The sequence below is a fragment of the Diutina rugosa genome, assembly GCF_008704595.1.
Source record: "Diutina rugosa strain CBS 613 chromosome Unknown scaffold51_size91455, whole genome shotgun sequence".
Taxonomy (NCBI): Eukaryota; Fungi; Ascomycota; class Pichiomycetes; order Serinales; family Debaryomycetaceae; genus Diutina; species Diutina rugosa.
In genome coordinates, this window is record NW_022995171.1 from 45,848 (window position 1) to 64,452 (window position 18,605).

An 18,605-nucleotide genomic window follows, 5' to 3' on the forward strand; every position below is an offset into this window, starting at 1 on the left:
AAAAATATCTCTCTTTCACACACCGCAGACTTTATTCAGTCATATCCCAGTGCTGTAGGCTTTTTATCATTTGGTTGCAGCCACGGGGGAGCGGTGGTAAACATAGTGCGTACGCGCCCCCCACACATATAGACGGTGACGATGACGATCCCTCATCGAATACCGATCTCCCAGCTCGACCACTGCTTGGAGCAGCTATTGGGGAACAATCCCCCCAAACTATTACCGCCAGAGACTATCCAGCAGCTATGTCACACGCTTAAAACCGAGCTCCTCGGGGTGCCCAACATCATGTCGTTACAGACTCCCATCGCGGTGGTGGGAGATATCCATGGCCAGTACCACGATCTCTTGGAAATATTCCGGATTCTGGGGCTGCCGCCGAATACCAATTACTTGTTTCTCGGAGACTACGTCGATCGTGGCTACTACTCGGTGGAAACGATTCTGTTATTGATTGCACTTAAACTACGCTACCCTGACCGAGTATTTCTCATTAGAGGCAACCACGAACTGAGGACCATCACCACCAACTACGGTTTTTACACCGAAGTGCTTAATAAGTATGGTGGGTGTGCTGACGTATGGGCTTACATCACCGACTTATTTGACTATCTCCCGTTGGCGGCGACAATTGATGGTCGTCTCTTCGCCGTCCACGGAGGTCTTCTGCCCAGTTGTCAACAACTAGATCAAATCCGAGCCATCGATCGGTTCAAAGAGATACCCCATGACGGCGTCATGGCTGATTTGGTGTGGCTGGACCCCGACACCGAGATCATGGATTTCAAGTTACTGCCTCGGGGTGCGGGCTACCTCTTTGGCTTGGATGTCATCAACAAATTCTGTCGAGAAAACGACTTGGTTCAGCTTATCCGCGCCCACCAACTTTGCAATGAAGGTTACACGCTGTACTGGAAAGGCAAGTGCGTGACGGTGTGGCTGGCACCCAACTACTGCTACAGATGTGGCAACAAGGCGAGTGTGCTTGAAATTCACCACAGTAACTACGAACTGAAAGAGTCGGCCCCTCCTCAGGTCTTAAGTGACCACTACGTGGAGGCGCTTCCCGGCCAGTATTTCAACATCTTCGAAGCGTCGCCAGAAAATGACGAGGATACCGTCAACGGCAAGCTGGTGAACGGCACCGACGACGAAGACGGTGGCTATGGTGACTTCTATGCCAAAAAACACATCGAGTACTTTTTGTGACGTCCTACTAATGACCCCTATCGCATCGACGGAATAATGCCATAATTTTCACTATCAATATATTATTATCGTTATTTATCATATCTTTATGCCGACGCCGCCACCGGAGTCGCCAATTTTTCGAACCAAGTCTCGTTACGACGCAACGCCTTCGCCGAGTCAAAGTTACTCGTCTTCACCAACTTGAAACTACCGGTACCAACACCCATAGTTTGCCCCAAGATAATACACTCGGACACCCCTTCGATCTTGTCCGACTTGAGGTAGAATGCAGCATCAAACAAGTGATCGGTCGTCTTTTCGAACGACGCCAATTGCAACACCGAATCCCGCATCTTCAGCAACCCGAAACGGGTAATACCCAACACTTCACCCTTGTAGGTCATCACGTCCCCTAACAACTGAATGTGACGAGGATCCACCGCCATCCCGTGACTACTCATGGTATAGTCAATTTCGTGAATGATCGAAGAACGAGCAGCCTCAATCCCTAACACTTGCATACACTCAAGCACGTGGTTAGTCAGAGTCTTGGTGCCGACAATACCGTCGGTCAGCATCACTTCCTTGAGCCCGTAACCTTCGACCAACAATTCCTTTTTCAGATCATCACGGATATTGATGACAGCTCTGAACACCGTCGGCAACCCCTTAATGACAATGTTGGGGAGGGCCCGCTTGAGTTGTTGCATGCGGAAGAAAAGAGCAGTAGGCTGGGTAAGGCCCTTAATCTGTTCAGCCTTGGTTTCTCGGAGAGTAACCAAGACGTTGATGGTATTCTTCAGCACCGACACATCACCGGGACTGATCTTAAGCTTGGGAGCCTTGACCACCGCCGACGCAATTTGGTCCATCGTCAATTCCAATTGCAACTTCTCGATGGTGTCCATATCGACATGGATCAGCAAGTACAGCATGTTGTTTTTGTAGACATCAGAAATACTGAACGCCACGTCCAGCAACAATGTCTTTTCAATACGCCCCTTAACCACCCGAGCGGCAATTTCATCATCAGGATTCACCAACACCGACTTGATAATCGGGGTGGAAATCACCTTCGACGCGTTAATAATTTCCTTAATACGAGGCACCCCCAACGTGACGTTCATCGACGCCACACCAGCAAAGTGGAAAGTCTTCAACGTCATTTGCGTACCGGGTTCACCAATGGATTGAGCACCAATGGCACCGACGGCAGTACCCGGTTCCACAAGCGCCCGAGTGTACTTGGTACGACAAGTGTCGATAAAGTGAGTCAAACAACGTTCAGTGATCTTAAGCACTTGGTCAACAGCAATTTGTTCAGGCAGATCGCCATCACGCATGTTATCGCTAAGCAGGTAACGATCGCGTAACTCAGCTAACCGGTCGGCCTTCTTGGTGACGAACTCAATCACCAGCTGCTTGAACTTGGCATCGGGAGAGCCCTCCTTCACTGGAAGTAGTTTCTTGGTCTTCTTGATTACTTCAACAGGCAACAACCCTGAAGCGTCAAGATCCATAGTCACGTTGAACAGATGGTTCCATTGACGTTCAAAGTTGACAGGAACGGCATCACCTTCCATATCGAAGGGGTCCAAGCCATCACCACCGTAGCGGAACTGCACAATACCGTTCAGCGAGTTCCGCACGGTGTTGTCGTACTGAGCACTCAAATCTTCCAACGACTTCATCAAACGACGAGACATGTAACCGGTTTCGGCAGTTTTAACGGCAGTATCGACCAACCCTTCACGACCGGAAATGGCGTGGAACAAGAATTCGGGGGGAGTAAGCCCCAGGAAGAACGAATTGCGCACGAAACCCTTCGACTGCGGCGTCTTCGAGTTCTTGGTGAAATGGGGCAACGACCGGTCCTGAAACCCGTCAGGAACACGGTTACCAGAAATAATCTGCTGACCGACAACCGCCACCATTTGCGAGACGTTAAGCGTCGACCCCTTCGACCCACATGTGGCCATAATAAGCGGGGCGTTAAGAGCATCCAACTCCTTGATACACACCTCCCCGACTTGTTCTCTGACCTTGGACAAAAGACCACCAATCTTCGCTTCAAGGGTCTGTTCTTCGTTACAACCGGGTTGAGTTTCCAATTTACCCCGGTTATACTTGTCAATCAATTGGTCACACTCGAGGTAGGCCCGCTCGACCATCAACTCCTTACGACGCTTCAAGTCGTCACCGGGAGTGACGTCAGAGATACCGATAGAGAAACCACGGTTACCCAAGTATCTGGCAGATAACTTGGCCATCCGGTTCATGGCCTCGGCGGCTTCGACGGGACCAAAGTCTCGCAAAATCGTGTAGAACACGGAATGCTTCTTACCATCACCCAAAAGCGACTTGTCCATCACCCCCAGTAACACTTCCGAGCCTCTGATGATAACATACCCATCGTTGGGAGACATTTCGGGAGGATCAGCCTTTTCACAAGTCTTACACTTGGCATCCAAGTTGATCACCACTGGCAGCTGGCGGTTGGGACGAATCAACATGCTGAACACTTGCTTACCAGTCCACATGCGTTCAGGCTTAAAGATGGCGGGAGGAGGAAGATCAAACTTGAGGTTGGCGTCACTCATCATCGCCAAAAGTTCACAGAATTCTGCTCGAGTGTAAAAGGAGTCCTTGTGGGAGATTAAGTACGATGCAGTGATGAAATCCTGAGTGGCGGCGATAATCGGTTCACCCGACTTGGGAGTCAACAAATTGTTTTTCACCCCCATCAAATTAATAGCTTCAGCACGAGCTTCTTCGGTTTGGGGGACATGCAAGTTCATTTCGTCACCATCAAAATCGGCGTTGTAGGGAGTACAGACACATTCATTAAGTCTGAACGTTCTCCAGGGCCGAATCTTGGCGTAATGCGATAAAATTGAAAGACGATGCAATGACGGTTGACGGTTAAACAACACCACATCACCATCTTCGAGATGACGTTCCACCACATCACCAATGGCCAAGAACTTCGCCAACTTCTGGCGGTCACCATATCTTAAGTTACGCTTTGCTTCTTCATTTTGTTTGAGTAAGTAGTTGGCACCAGGGTGGACATCGGGACCGTTGCGCACAAGTCGTTGAAGCTTTTGCTTATTGTATCGGGTCACTCGTTCCGGGTAAGTCAACACTTTAGCAACAAGATTGGGCACGGCAACTTCGTCAATGCGTAAATTAGGGTCGGGGGAAATGACGGTACGCCCCGAGAAGTCAACACGCTTACCCAGCAAGTTACCACGGAAACGACCTTGTTTACCCTTCAACCGCTGGCAGAAACCACGGATAGGCTTAGCCTTAGCCCCACTACCCGAGCTCAGAGAAGGTAATGATGCCGGGTTAACGGAGTCAGCATTAATGTACATCGCCACCGCTAATTGCAAGTAATCCCACTGTTCGAGCAATTGGTTGATACCAATACCCTTTTCGATCCCAGCTTTAATCATCGACAGTGTCCACACGATTTCGGTGATCTTCACCGTCAAGTCATCTTCGTTAGATTGGGCATCCATCATCACCGAGGGACGGATACACACAGGGGGAACGGGCAAGAATCGCCAGATGTACATTTCCGGGCGACCACGCTCAGGGTCCATTCCCAACAATAAACAGTCGGACGACAGGATCTGTTTGAAAAGGTTGAGCACTTTAAGCGGGTTCAAGTCTTCCATCACCCGCTTCAGGTACTTTTCGAGTTCGGGGTTACGGTACCAAACCTGTTCGAACTCTTTATCCCACACTTCCTTTTCCGGAGTGGGCTTCTTCCCGATCCAACGGAAAGTATCGTGGACAATCTTAAGCCCAGCGGGACCCAGACTACCCAGCGCAGCCTTCTTCACCACCCCCTGCACGTGGTTACAGTAGAAGCATCGCCGCGTCTTCTTACACTGGTCAACAATCTTCTTGAGCGCCTTCATGCGACGCAAGTTGTCGGAACCAGCACCGTTGGTGCACCGTTGTAACTCCGCTCCCAACAGCTGGCGCATGTTATCGTCCAAAAGCACCTTACCACAGTTCTTACAGATCTGCTGAAGAATCTGGATGATCTGCTTGAAGTATCCCACGTGGAACACTGGGAGGGCCAACTTGACGTGACCAAAGTGACCGTGACAACTGGCCAAGTTTCCATGACAAGTGGCACACTCCAGCGAGTTCAGCGAGATCCCCATCTTGGTATCTAGAGCACCATGTTCTTTGGGTGTACGGCCCTTCTCGAGATCGTAAAGATCTCGAGTGGTCACCTCAACCTCGGACTGTGCCAAGATATCACGAGCGGCAAACAGACCGAAGTCGAGCCCCTTGATGCACTTGGGAGGCTCATCCACGACCACTTCTTTCATGAGGACGGTGAGGAGATCTGATGCGATTTTTGGTATATACGCGATGAGAGCCGCGAGCAGGGCTCGTGTGCGCACCGAATATCTAAGAACGTCAAAACCCTTCGACAATCAGTTAAAGGATGACCGAAAAAATTGAGTCATTATATGACGTCAGCCAGTTGTTAAGTGTGATTGTAGTTCTAAAGAGAGGTTTAAACTCAAAGTCCCAAACGAATACCAGTGCAATAAATTTGTCAACACTTTTATTGAGGCTGAAAATTGGTAGATCCAGCTGCAATCTCGAATTGATCAAAAGCTCCACATCTTCTCAGTAAGAGTTTAAGTCAATCTCTGACGTTAATTAGAACATGGCCAGTGATATTTTGAGGGTATAGGCGAGAGGTGTTGTGGCTGAAGAGACACTGATCAGCCACTTACATGCAGGTCGACGTAATCAGTGCGAACCATCTTCTCCAGTGTAACAGTTTGCCACCAACGAAAAGTATCCTCAATGCCTGAATTTGTCAAGACCCTTGAAGAAGACGACGAGTTCGAAGACTTCCCTGAAGATGCCAAGTGGTCTGCGCCGCGGCCAGAAGTGAGCCAAGACCTTTGGGAAGAAGACTGGGAAGATGACAACAACCAACTGGAGTTCGCCGAAAAGTTGAAGGAAGAATTGAAGAAGCAGCATTAATAATGATGATTTTACATGGGAATATAAACGGAACTATTTGTGTATTACACTAAGCGTAGAAGTTTACACTCTTGCTCTTACGGGCTTGCACTTCGGCAATGGCTTCGACGAAGTCTTCGTGCTTGATGATCAGCTTGCCATTACGCAAAGCAATCATACCGGCTTCAACGGTAACAGCCTTAAGCTGCGCACCGTTGAATTCATCGGTCAGTCGCGCCAACTCTCTCCAGTTAACCAGGTTGTTGTCGCAGTTCAACTTACGGGCATGAATTTTGAGTACCAGCTCTCTCGCTTCTTCCAGAGGCAACGGGAACTCGATCTTACGGTCAAGACGACCCAGTCGAAGCAAAGCGGGGTCCAAAGTATCGACTCTGTTCGTCGCCGCCAACACCTTTACCCGGTCATCAGAGCCGAACCCGTCCAACTGGTTCAAAAGTTCCAACATAGTTCTTTGCACTTCACGATCACCCAGCTTATCCGAGTCGAATCTTTTAGTACCAATGGCATCTAATTCATCGATGAAAATAATCGTGGGTGCCTTCTCTTTGGCCAAAGCGAACGCGTCCCGCACAAGCTTAGCCCCATCACCAATGAACATTTGCACCAATTGAGGAGCAGCAAGTTTGAGGAAAGTAGCCCCTGACTGAGCCGCACATGCTCTGGCCAACAACGTCTTCCCTGTACCCGGAGGCCCGTACATAAGGGCCCCCTTCGGAGGCTTTACCCCCAAGTTCTTGAATTTGTCTGCTTGTTGCATTGGCAATACCACCGCCTCAATCAACTCTTCGATCTGTTTGTCCAAACCCCCAATGTCGCTGTAGTCTTCGGTAGGCTTCTCGTCCACCTCCATCGCCTTGACTCGCGAGTCGTACTCCAGAGGCAATGTGTCGAGGATCAAATACAGATCCTTGTTCAACCCAATCAAATCGTTAGGTTTGAGCTTTGTAGGGTCTACAAGACCAATCATCGGCAAGAAGATGGTTTGCCGCGTCAGCGTCTTGATCACCGCCAGCTTGCCGGTGCGGGTGGCGTCGAGGTCGACATTGGCGCCCTGTTCCGTCAGTTCCTTGTCGACGTCAAGGTCCAACAACTCAACAACGTTACCAACAAGGAAGGGTAACTGCTTGTTGTTGGCAATCTTCTCTTGATTGTCCTTGATGCGCTCAAGCATCACTGTCTTCTCGTGGGTCAACCGCTGCAGCTCCAGGCGCATCACCTTAATGTCGTTATCAAGAAGCTTTGTCCGGTTGATGATATCCTCCGTCAGCAGTTGCATGATCTCATTGAGCAACTCATCGTCTTCGGACGCCATGGTTTAAAGTGGGTTTAACTGCGATCTCGCGGTGAGTGGCAAAAATGCGACCGGCGCTATGGCGAGAAGGCGGTGGAACAACCAAGGGCAAACCTCAAGCGATATACTTTATTGAACGATGAGTGAAGTTTACGTTTAGGAACTTGGTATACGTCACTATTAGGGATTTATGTTACTAGAGGTTGCGTTGCTTTAATCATTTGCAGGTGAAGTCTACACGCGTTGGTCCCAAGGTTGGCTTCACAAGGCAAGGAAATCTCTTACGAACACTCTAACACACATTTTTGATAAAAGTAGTTGTAACAGTTTCGAGTGGTATTCATCTCGACCAACTCGTGAATTTCCGATACACAACCATCATCCACATTAGGCTCATTGTTCAGTGCCACATTTTGTCCCGCCCCTCCTTCCCCACATGATCAACGATCTCGAGTTCAACCAGGACTACACCCTGTTGATGGTGGCAACGCCAACCGGATATACCATCTACACCACCGATCCTTTTGGCGAATACTATCTGAGTTTCAAATCCGCTCGGCGGAAGCTGGTGGTGCTGCTGGACCTGGCGCCCGACGATGTGGATATGGACGCTAGTGAGTGTCCCACAAAGTTTTTGAAGATGCTATTGAGTACTCTGCTTACGATTATTGTTCCAGAGAACGAGCCTCGTCAGGTAGAGATCCACAATTTGAAGCAACACGTTAAAGTGTGTACTCTACGGTTTTCCGAAGACATTGTTGGGGTCAAGCTCAACAAAAAACGACTTGTGGTGGCTACCACGTCCACGCTTAGCATTTACGACCTCTCCCAGGTGAAACTGGTGGGGACAATTGCGGCCAAGTCTGGTCCGTACGACTTGGCTCGGGACGACAAAACCTTGGCTTTCGCCGTGGAGAACATAGACAAAAATCTGCCGATATGGGAGAGTGAATTCCCAGTGTATCATCCCGACGGTAAGTCGTTAACGCCGCATCAATTGCGTAAAAAGACCGGCTATGTTGTGCTATATGACACCATAGATAGCCGGCCACTATTTGCATTTAAAGCCCACGATAGTACCATTGGCCACATCACTGTGTATGGTACGAGCTCTTCGCCCAAGCTTTCCATTGCTACGGCTCTGACTAAAGGTACAGTGGTGAGAGTTTTCACTTGGGAGCTGGGGGCGATCACCTCGGTTCAAGCGTTTCGTCGGGGCCACAATCCTACTGCAATTGCTCTGTTAGTATTCGACCAAGAAGCGGAAGTTCTTGGGTGTGCTCTGGAGAATACCGTTCACTTGTTTGACTTGCTTGATGGAAATCAAGTATCTAAGCCCGATGACAACGAAGACGAACTCAATGATAATCTCGCGAATTTGTTAGTGGCAAAGGAAGGGAAAAAACGGCTGGTGATGCTGGGTATAATGAAGAAACTTCCCTACAAGGACTTTCTTGAGCCCAAGCGAGCATTCGCCTATGTCCGCCTAGCTGGAACCCACGCTCGAGTGGAACTTGGGTTTAGCCAGCAACACCACCTCTACGTAGCTCTGTATGACCAGGCGAAGTTGTTTGACTACAAGTTGCCTGAGCGAGGCGAGTCCCGCCAAGAGTGTCATCTTGTTCTTGAGTACGATCTATAAATTGGGCGCCACAAAAACCTCCACTGATAATCGCCTGCGGCTTACCGGAAGTTGCCGCGAATTTAATCATGTGAAAACTACCCCTACCCAGTATTTGTCTGACGTGAGCAAGATCGGCTCCGCCATTACCATTGGAAATGGGCGAATTCAGCTGTGTTGTCGGAGATTGCTCGGTTTTGAAAACCTTCGCGGAAATTTCACCGGGGTTACTTATGCTCGGGTGTCGGCGGCTACCCCACAAAAAGCTGTCCCTGGCGGTGCGGACTGGCGGTGGGACGTGTATGTCGCAATCTCCCGGCAACCAGCCACACCGAGATAACGCGGGCCGCTGGCGGAGTCTGTACCTATTTATATTTTCAGTTTGAAAATCGCATAGAATAAATTGAGTCAACCTCGCTTGCCGCTTTAACCACCACTAGCCGCCATTAGCTCAACCTAGTGCTGATTGGTCGTCGTAGAGTCCCATCCTGCACACAATATACAAGAGCTCTGACCTTTTCGCACTACCAATTCTTCCGTGGAACAATCCCCCGCTCGGTTCCCCTCGCCTGTATATATTATCCCATATAAATTAGAGCCGGATCGCCTCACGATGTCTCGCTCACTCCGATTTGCAAGAACCCTCGCCATGTCCGCATCCGAACCGGTGGTTCTTTTCAAGACCAAGAATAATGCTCGCATCATTGAGCTTAACAGGTATGTGATGAGGTTCCCAGTTTGAAAGAAGAGGATAGTGATATACCAAAAAACTGTCCGCGTCCCCTTCATTCATGGCTCAACTAGACACAAATACTAACGTACCAGACCCAAGAAGCTCAATTCGCTTAACACCGAGATGGTCGACTTGATGTTGCCTGAGTTGACTCTGCAAGCGCAATCGTCGGTGCTGGGAGTCACCATCCTCACATCCACCATCAAGAAGGCGTTGTGCGCCGGTGGTGACGTCGCTGCCTGCGCCGAATCCATCGTCGACGGCAACCCTGGCTACGGGGCTGACTTCTTCCAGAAGGAATACAACTTGAACTACTTGATCTCCACCTTCCCCAAGCCTTACGTTTCCCTTATGGACGGGATCACCATGGGTGGTGGCTGCGGTATCTCGTTACACGCTCCTTTCCGTGTCGCTACCGAAAAGACTAAGCTTGCCATGCCCGAAATGGACATTGGTTTCTTTCCCGACGTCGGTACCACCTTCTTCTTGCCCAAGTTGGACGACAAGCTTGGTTACTACTACGCCCTTACCGGTTCGGTCATGTCCGGTGTTGACGCTTACCTCGCTGGTTTCGCCACCCACTTTGTTCCCCTGGACCAAATCGATGCCTTGATCAACCGTTTGGCTAACTTGCAACCGCCCAAGATCAACGGCCAAGCCACCGCCGGCATGGATGTCATCTACAACAACCTGGAATACTTTGCTCAAGTCAACCAAGTGCTTGAAGAATTCTCGGTCAACCAATTGCCCGAAGGCGCCAAGTTCCCCTTCACTGGCGATGAACTTGCCACCATCAACGCCGCTTTCTCGCAAAAGCTGATTGAATCCGTGTTTGAATACCTCGAAAAGCAAGGCAGCCCCTTCGCCGCCAAGTTGTTGGACACCTTGAAGAAGAAACCCACTTCGTCGCTCAAGGTTGCCTTTGAACTTTTGAAGCGTGGTTCTACCAACACCATCCGCAAGCAATTGGAACAAGAAATGATTGCTGCCACCAACATCCAATGCATCCCCGTCGAAGACAACGACTTTGTCAAGGGTGTCTCGCACAAGTTGATCAAGAAGATCAAGGAACCGTTCTTCCCCGAATGGACCGCGGCCTCGAAGATTGATGATGCGTTCGTGCAAAAGGTGGTCACTCCCTCGATCAACACCACCAAGTACTTGAGAGAACCCCTCTTAAACAAGTACTTCGGCATTGATTTCAAGCAATACCCCTTCCACATGGGTTTGCCCACCAACCAACAGATCGCTGAATTCATTGCTGGTGCCGATGGCTCCAACCGTCTGTACTTGCCCACCCCCAAGGAAGTGGTGGCCCACTTTGACAAGAAGACCAACCACAAGGCCGGTGTGGCTGAAAAGGTGACCGCGGCTCTTGCTGTCCACGGTGATGCTAGTAAGTATGACGGCAAGTATGTTTCGTGGAGAAACTAACGTATAGGATTAAATGATAAGTAATACATAGAATTTGGAATCACATAGTCATCCAAAGGATCATTACTGTAGTCGCTTGGTAGTCTCAGCATTATATATGAATTCTTATGTGCTGTCTGAATAATGAAACTATCAGCGTGTAATATACAATTTACGGAGTAAACTCCTGAGCCATACGGGGCCACACCCGCTTGTACATGCTCATGCCAACAATGTCTTGCGAAGTCAACTTGCCGTCGAAAGTAGCCTTGAAGTAACCGTGAGTACCCAACGACTCCTTGATAAAACCAGTGCGCCCCAGCTTGGTGAACAAGGGGATTGCCTTGAAGTAATTGATGTCGTCGGTGTTGAAGAACATGTACCGCACCGTGACCACCCGCTTGTGAATCTTGACCGGGTGACCGGTGAGAACAGCTCTTTGAGCAATGATACGGGTGTGATCGCAGTTGAGGAAAGTACCTTGCCCGACGAACTCCACGCCCAAGCCTTCGGAAGTGGGCTTGAAGAAAAGCGACGGCGCCTGCGAAAACGTGACGGGGGCCAACGCCGTGGCCACAGCCAGGTCGTGGACGAACGACTCGAATTTCTGGACGTTGTTCTTGTGATGCTGTTGGCCCGAGAACAACGGGTTGATGATGATTCTTCTGAACCCGTATTGCACCACGAGCGGTTGTTCGGAGGCAATGGGCTTCTCGTAGTCTTCCCACTTCGAGAATTGCCAGTTGCACACCCCGTACTTGTTCTCGTGGGGCATCAAGCCGAACACGACCACGGGGGCAACCTGGGGGTTCAACGATTCCATCACTGCTGCCGGGGCGTCGATGTAGAGTCTCACGCGGGTACCCATGCCACATTGAGCGGCGGCTTCGGCATCCTTGTGCAACTTGTTGGCGGTAGCCTTGTAGTTACCAACACGTAACAATTTCAGCCACTCTTGAGGAGCTTCGACATCGAATTCATCGTAATCCCAGTCGCAACCAGCCAAGGATTTGACCCCACGGTAAGCCGCGAGACGCTCCTTACCCGATTCACTGGGGTGCAATTCAATTTCGTCGGGAAATTCGGCGTCTTCGTGTTCGAGTTTACGGAACTCCGCAAGCTGTCTCTCTTCCTCCTCGGGCGAAAGATCAATGTGCATCCCGGTGGCTTCCGTAGGGGCCATGGAGGCGGTATCGTCGAATTCAACGTCTTGGTCGTCTTCCATGGCGTCGTCGTTGTCGAACCCAGTGAATTCAGATTCTTCTTCAACGTCACTGACATCCTCCAACACGTCGTCAATCAACCACTTAGCTTGGTAGTCCAGAGTCCCCTTAGGCAAAGCAAAACGACGAGTGGGACGGTTGTTGCCAGCGTCAATATACAGGCGCCCTTCCATACGAACACCTTCGCTGTAGAAGTCTTCGATGTCATCGTTAACGTCTTCCATATCGACTTCAGGGTTCAATTGATCTAAAGTATCCCGGTCTTCATCGGGAAGGTATTCAGTTTCCTTAAGCTCGATCTTAGCAATTTGGAAGTCACCAAAGTTCGGAAGATGAACTAAACGGTTGGCGTGAAGACCAATACCTCTCACCACCCCTTCCAACACCAAGTGGTTGCCGTCGTGGCCAACATTGTCAGCAAGCAACCACCCGCGGTGGTGGTCTCTCCAAGTGATCTGCTGAGGAATGCGTTGGCAGAACACCCGTTGGCAATTGAGCAATTCCAGCTCCACTTCTAAGGCATACAACTTGTCTTCGGCGGGGAAGAAGTGGTTGAAGAACGATTGAAGCGATTGGCGCACATCCAATTGTAAGTTACGCTTGGGGTAGGCCAGCACCAAGTTGGGAAGCACCCCCACTGCCAGAGCAATACCTTGGCCAATGACCCCACGCAATATTTGTTCACCAAATTGCGGGCTCACTTCCTCGGTGGCCGACAACCCAAACACGACAAAATCAGCCACGCGAGCAGCGTCCAAGATTGCGAGCATCAGGGAGTGGTCGGGGATGACGAAACGCATTGTCAGCTTGAACCGAGTGTTCTTCACCACGGTGATCGAAGGGTATGCCAATTGGTCTTCACTGCCCAGTAATCGTTGTGCGATCACGACGGGATCGACATCTTCGGTAAGTGAAATCACACACACGTTCTTCTCCACCAGATCGTACATCCGGCGGATTTGTTTCGTGTCATCGATCTTGTTTTGCTTCAACTGTTTGGCGAGGTTGCGTCTTTCGATTTTAGACAAAGGGCGACTTCGGCCTTTATTGCCGGCGGCGGTCTTTTCCACCTTACCCTTGTGCTCATTTTTGAGCTGACCTTTGGTCAGGTGCCGCAGCTTGAACCGCTTATGGTCCTTTTTAAGCGTGGATCGGTGTGAGGTCCCCCCAGCCATGGCTCGATGCTTGATAAGGTTGATCCGTTGCGATGAGCAGAGGTGCGACCGTGTACAGGAGAGATGAGAGTAGGTGTTGCAACAAGTAGACGTAAACTCAGAAAGTAATGAGGGTGATGGCTAGCGTTTGATGAGGTCAATTATGTTAGAAACCTGTTCTTTGCCAAAAGTCTGACTTAAATTTGGATTGTGTCTCCATGATTTGAACTGGTAGAGGTTTGAGAGTGTCATACCTATTAAGGTCAAGCATATGGTAAACTGTCAGAACCCTGCAATAGAACCGCACTGACTCAAGTAAACAAACGATGATAACGATTGTGTGACGATAAAAGCCACACTTCGCTTTCTATATACCAGCGTTGAAGATGTATAACCCTTTCGGGTGTAAGAGTGCGCACCCGGACCGGTGCCATATACACTCCACTTGTACCAAGTAACGACAGAGGTGACCCAGCAGCACGAGGCCAATTACCGAAGATGAATGGTTTTTTGCCGTTCAAGTCACAGGCTACCACGTCTACTACTACGGGAGAGTCTCTCTCAGCGGATCCGCCACCAAGCCGAGCGGCGGGTGACGCTCCGGGTGCTAGCAATGCACTTGGTTTGCTCGGCAGGTTTAACCAACTGCTGTCTCGCCTTGAGACTCGGGATGAAAGCGACTCATCCAATGCTTCAGCGGTGTCTTCGTCCGAAGTGAAGGTTGATTCACATAAGACTTCCACGAACAAGGCCAAGGAAGACGACAACGTGGCCCTCGACTCAAAGGAGCAATTGAATGATTATAAAGAAGACAAAGACTCCACGAAAGCTATCAAAACCTCTAAAGATGATCAACTGGACGTTTTCGGAGAGAACGAAGCCAAAGCGGTCGCAGCTAATGCAAGCGAGGAAAACGAAAAGTGGGAGCCTTTGTCAGCAGCTAAGTCAACTGTTGACGAACAGCCCACTTCTTCATCATTAGACAACTCTACAGAGGAGAAAACCACTCCAGTTGTTTCAGAAGCAGTGGATGATGCAGATGTGGCACCACAACCTACTGCGCACGCTGAAACTGAGGAAGCCGAACATGCAATTGACCCCAACAACAACGACGATGATAACGAGGATAAAGAAGACGTTAACAAGGGTACAAAGCAAGAAACAATTGATTTGAATCCTCCTGCGCAAGAGGAATCCAAATCAGAGGATGTGGTTGCTGCGGAGTCTACAAGCAAGCCTGTAGAGCAGGATGAGGATAAGAATGGTGAGCTGAAAAACCACCCCGCGGATGATGAAGATGAATTGTACAATACTTCCGAAAAGCAGGATAAAGCAGTCGAACCAGAGCCTCAAAATACGAGCTCCGCTGACATAAAGCATGTTTCAGAAGATGCAACACTGAACGAGGAGATAAACAATGATCAAACAATCAAGAATGACGAATCTAAAGCGCCGAAAGATTTGCAATCCATAGAAAAGCTGTCGGATATTCCTGAGAGTAACGAGGAAATCACATCAAGTGAAGCTGCCAGATCCATTCCAACTATACTGCATCATCCTGCTAAAGACGCTTCTATGGCTGACTTTGGAGTATTGAAACCTCAAGCTAATGAAGCTCCACCTCCAGTACCTCCCAAGGGCAATATCAAACCTCGGCGAAAACTGCAACCACGTCAATCGGGCCCTGTTGATATTCCGGAAACATCGACATCTGGGCGTACATCTCTAGTTGCTCCCATTGACGACCTTGTTGGTACATCATCGTCTCCTGCATTGAGGGAAATCGTTATTCCCACACCTACTCAAAATAAAGAGGGTAAAATACCTCGTGGTAAGAGTTCCCAATTCGATAAACGCAAACCGTCCGTGGAGATTGATGCTCTGGAGCAGTATCAAGTGTCACATCGCCCCTTTGATTTCCAAGTGTTCCTCAATCACTTACGAAAGAAGCTGGCAGATCCCCTTGTTCGTTATATTAGGCTGTTCTTGGTCAATATGAGCCGACAAGGACATACACTTAGTGCTTCTCAAAGAGTGAAAACAGTCGCTGACTTCAAAGTTTTCATAAATGAAAAGTTTGCATTATTCGAACCGTTTGCGCTGATGGATGAACGTGATCGTGAAAACCTGCGTGAGGGTTTGGAAAAGCTTATCATGAATCGGTTATATGAGCATTGTTTCCCCCCCGAGGTGGAAAATCGCAGCCAGGGGAGATTAATTCCACACCAATACTTGGAAGACTTGGAGGCAGACAGAAAGTTCAGTCGTCAATTGGAGAAATATTCTTGGGTCAATCTGACTCATTTGGAAGTCAGCTTGGAAACGACGAAAGAGCTGGTTGAATTCACTGAGTTAGCAGTCACTGAGCTCAATAAGCTCAATCGATATCGGGCGCCTCGTGACAAAATCATTTGTATTTTGAATGCCTGCAAAATCATCTTTTCGTTTCTCAAAGCAAACAATCAGGAGCTCAATGCGGATGCCTTTATTCCCTTGTTGATTTTAATAATATTCCAGGCGAAAACTCCGAATTTGATATCGAACATTCATTACATTCAACAATATCGCAGTGATGAATGGCTTCACCGTGGAGAAACACTGTACTACTTACTGAGTCTTGAGGCAGCAATGCTTTTCATTACCAATTTGAGTCTCTCTGATTTGACTATTGATCCTAAAGAATATGAAGCTCACATGGAAGCATGGGAGGCTGAAAAGACGCAGAAAGTTCATCTTGTTCAGCCTACTCCCCAACGAGTTCCGGAAGAACGAGCAGGAACTTCACCAAGCAGTGTTTTACTTACAAGTGCCGAAATGTTTACTAAGGGTATTTCCAACCTTTTGACACCATCACCACCGCCCCCCGCACCTAAGGATCTGGACCTTGAGCCAGTTCGCCCAATGCCCTTTGACGGACCTATACCACTGCTGGCAAACGAGCAACAAGCGCAACTGCAACAACCCGATACTGCCGAGCTTCTTCTGTTGCTCTCTGAGATGTTCCCGTCTATGGATGCTGCCATTATTACAGATCTTATCCACTTGAATAATGGTAATATGGAAGCGTGTATTGATCAATGTCTCGCTATGGTGAATGAAGTTTAAGATGTATGGCCTATTGTTTCCACACGTGGCCATTAGCAAAGAATTGCTCTACCGCATTACAGAAGCGGGTGCCCCCTTCTGATAACTCCTCGTGAGTACTAGCACAAGCAAATGTAAGCCGGAAAAACTGGGCGCGGGTTCCTGAGAACTCGGGGTCGACAGATAAGCCTAACCCAGCTACCACGCTTACCCCAACCGCAGCTAAATAAATCAACAAATTGTTAACTTCCTCTGCCAACTTTGCAGCTTCGCAACCGAAGTTGACGACCACACTGACAAACATCCCTGCTTGGGGTGGGTTAAATGAAATGTAGCCCTTTTTGTAAGCCTCGGAATGATAGAGGGCGTCCAAGAGCTTGTCACGACGAATGTGGTACTCTTCCTTCACCTTCATCACCCATCTAATGAAGCCATCAACCCCACCAAACTGGTTCCGAATCGTGTTATTGACCATAAGCATCAGTACACCCAGAGGCGCTCTAGTGGTGACGTCACTGACAGCGTCGATGGCTTTGATCACCTCCGGGTTGGCAATAATATATCCCAATCGCAAGCCTGGAGCAAAAAGCTTGGAAAATGTTTCAACTCTGACCACCCGACCTTCGGTATCCAACTCCAGGTAGCTTTCCACCAATTCCTCAAGGAATGTGTCAACCAGAGTGGGTTGAGAGTATTGTTTCAGTTCATAGTCTGGGAATTGAAGCATCCCGTAGGGGTCATCCTCAATGATGGCAAAGTTGTACTTCTTCGCCAAGTCAAGCACCTGTTGTCTCTGTTGCTTCAGTTGCGTAATGCCGGTAGGGTTATGCCCCAGAGCAATGGTGTAAAATGCTTTGGGACGCTTGTGATCAGGGTACTTGGACTCCCAGTTTGCAAGCAAGTCTGTCAAGTAGTCAACGTCTAAGCCCTTGCCGGTGAGATCTAATTTCACTGGTACAACTTTAGCTTGGAAGTTGTCGACGTAGCCCTTCACGGGAGTGAAAGTGAACTCTTCCATCAACACCGTGTCGCCCGGATCTAATAACACATTCATCACTTTATTGAGGCCATCACAGGCTCCACAACATAAGGTGATTTTCCATTCGGGATAACCCGGGGTATGAGTGCGCTCGACAATCTGAGACACCAACTCTCTGATCTGGGGAAGACCATTCGAATTGGCATATTGTAAACCGTTGGCCAAATCAATGGTATTAGGATCGGATTCGACGGTATTCACGGTGTATTTGTTGTTGTCAATGGCACCAAAGGGGGCGTCAAGCACTGAGGTTTGCACCTGAGCAATTGGAAAGAATCCCTGGTTCGGGACGCCGTAATTCAAAGTAATTGAGTTCTTTGCTGGGGTGAAGCCTTCAGGAAACTTAACCGGTGTCATAAACAAAGGAACTTTACGGCATTTTGACCGTTGACTTAAGATATCGGGATATGTCATGATTATTAATAGTGCTCGGTGCGGCTTTCAAATATCAAGAAGATGGTAGAGAATGGGCCCATAAGTTTTTCAATTCAAAATTCGACGAGGCCAACAAAAACGAATAGTTATTTCTCGCTCAACCATCTGGTGATCTCTTATCAGTTTTGCGGTGCATGACGCAATGCCGAAGACAAAGTCCGCTAGTCGTCTAAAAGATCTACTGGTTGATTAAAATATCCTTGAATGTGTTTATTATCAGGCAGCGAAGCTTAAATCCAAATGAGAGATAAGAGTCCCGCCACAGTTTTCTCTGCAGGCACCTCATATACATGAGATTGTCAACCCTGTCGTACGTACCGGACATACTTGTAGCGCAAAGACTTTATTTTCAGCAGGGTAGCCACGTACATAGCGGTTGGTTCGATTCGAGCG

The 18,605-nt window shown here is 48.9% G+C and overlaps 8 protein-coding genes across 8 annotated transcripts; 4 read left to right on the forward strand and 4 right to left on the reverse strand. All coding sequences in view use genetic code 12, as the record gives it.

The window, feature by feature from the left end:
* Positions 1–141: 141 nt before the first annotated feature.
* On the forward strand, positions 142–1,212 carry PPG1 (putative serine/threonine-protein kinase; the record flags this gene model as incomplete). The annotated part of the gene is made up of 1 exon (XM_034157017.1): positions 142–1,212. One exon carries the CDS (start codon positions 142–144, stop codon positions 1,210–1,212), a length of 1,071 nt encoding a protein of 356 aa, XP_034011036.1.
* An 86-nt stretch (positions 1,213–1,298) lies between these two features.
* DIURU_004174 (DNA-directed RNA polymerase III core subunit) lies at positions 1,299–5,546 on the reverse strand (the record flags this gene model as incomplete). The annotated part of the gene is made up of 1 exon (XM_034157018.1): positions 1,299–5,546. The coding sequence occupies one exon, from the start codon at positions 5,544–5,546 to the stop codon at positions 1,299–1,301; it is 4,248 nt and encodes a 1,415-aa protein (XP_034011037.1).
* A 722-nt stretch (positions 5,547–6,268) lies between these two features.
* On the reverse strand, positions 6,269–7,531 carry RPT5 (proteasome regulatory particle base subunit; the record flags this gene model as incomplete). The annotated part of the gene is made up of 1 exon (XM_034157019.1): positions 6,269–7,531. The coding sequence occupies one exon, from the start codon at positions 7,529–7,531 to the stop codon at positions 6,269–6,271; it is 1,263 nt and encodes a 420-aa protein (XP_034011038.1).
* A 415-nt stretch (positions 7,532–7,946) lies between these two features.
* On the forward strand, positions 7,947–9,152 carry DIURU_004176 (uncharacterized protein; the record flags this gene model as incomplete). The annotated part of the gene is made up of 1 exon (XM_034157020.1): positions 7,947–9,152. One exon carries the CDS (start codon positions 7,947–7,949, stop codon positions 9,150–9,152), a length of 1,206 nt encoding a protein of 401 aa, XP_034011039.1.
* Positions 9,153–9,987: 835 nt separating this feature from the next.
* EHD3 (mitochondrial 37S ribosomal protein mS47) lies at positions 9,988–11,298 on the forward strand (the record flags this gene model as incomplete). Its single annotated transcript, XM_034157021.1, has 1 exon — positions 9,988–11,298. The coding sequence occupies one exon, from the start codon at positions 9,988–9,990 to the stop codon at positions 11,296–11,298; it is 1,311 nt and encodes a 436-aa protein (XP_034011040.1).
* A 151-nt stretch (positions 11,299–11,449) lies between these two features.
* On the reverse strand, positions 11,450–13,675 carry TSR1 (Tsr1p; the record flags this gene model as incomplete). Its single annotated transcript, XM_034157022.1, has 1 exon — positions 11,450–13,675. The coding sequence occupies one exon, from the start codon at positions 13,673–13,675 to the stop codon at positions 11,450–11,452; it is 2,226 nt and encodes a 741-aa protein (XP_034011041.1).
* A 477-nt stretch (positions 13,676–14,152) lies between these two features.
* On the forward strand, positions 14,153–16,759 carry DIURU_004179 (guanine nucleotide exchange factor; the record flags this gene model as incomplete). The annotated part of the gene is made up of 1 exon (XM_034157023.1): positions 14,153–16,759. One exon carries the CDS (start codon positions 14,153–14,155, stop codon positions 16,757–16,759), a length of 2,607 nt encoding a protein of 868 aa, XP_034011042.1.
* Positions 16,760–16,769: 10 nt separating this feature from the next.
* Positions 16,770–18,191, reverse strand: ARO9 (aromatic-amino-acid:2-oxoglutarate transaminase; the record flags this gene model as incomplete). Its single annotated transcript, XM_034157025.1, has 1 exon — positions 16,770–18,191. The coding sequence occupies one exon, from the start codon at positions 18,189–18,191 to the stop codon at positions 16,770–16,772; it is 1,422 nt and encodes a 473-aa protein (XP_034011043.1).
* Between the last annotated feature and the right edge of the window lie 414 nt (positions 18,192–18,605).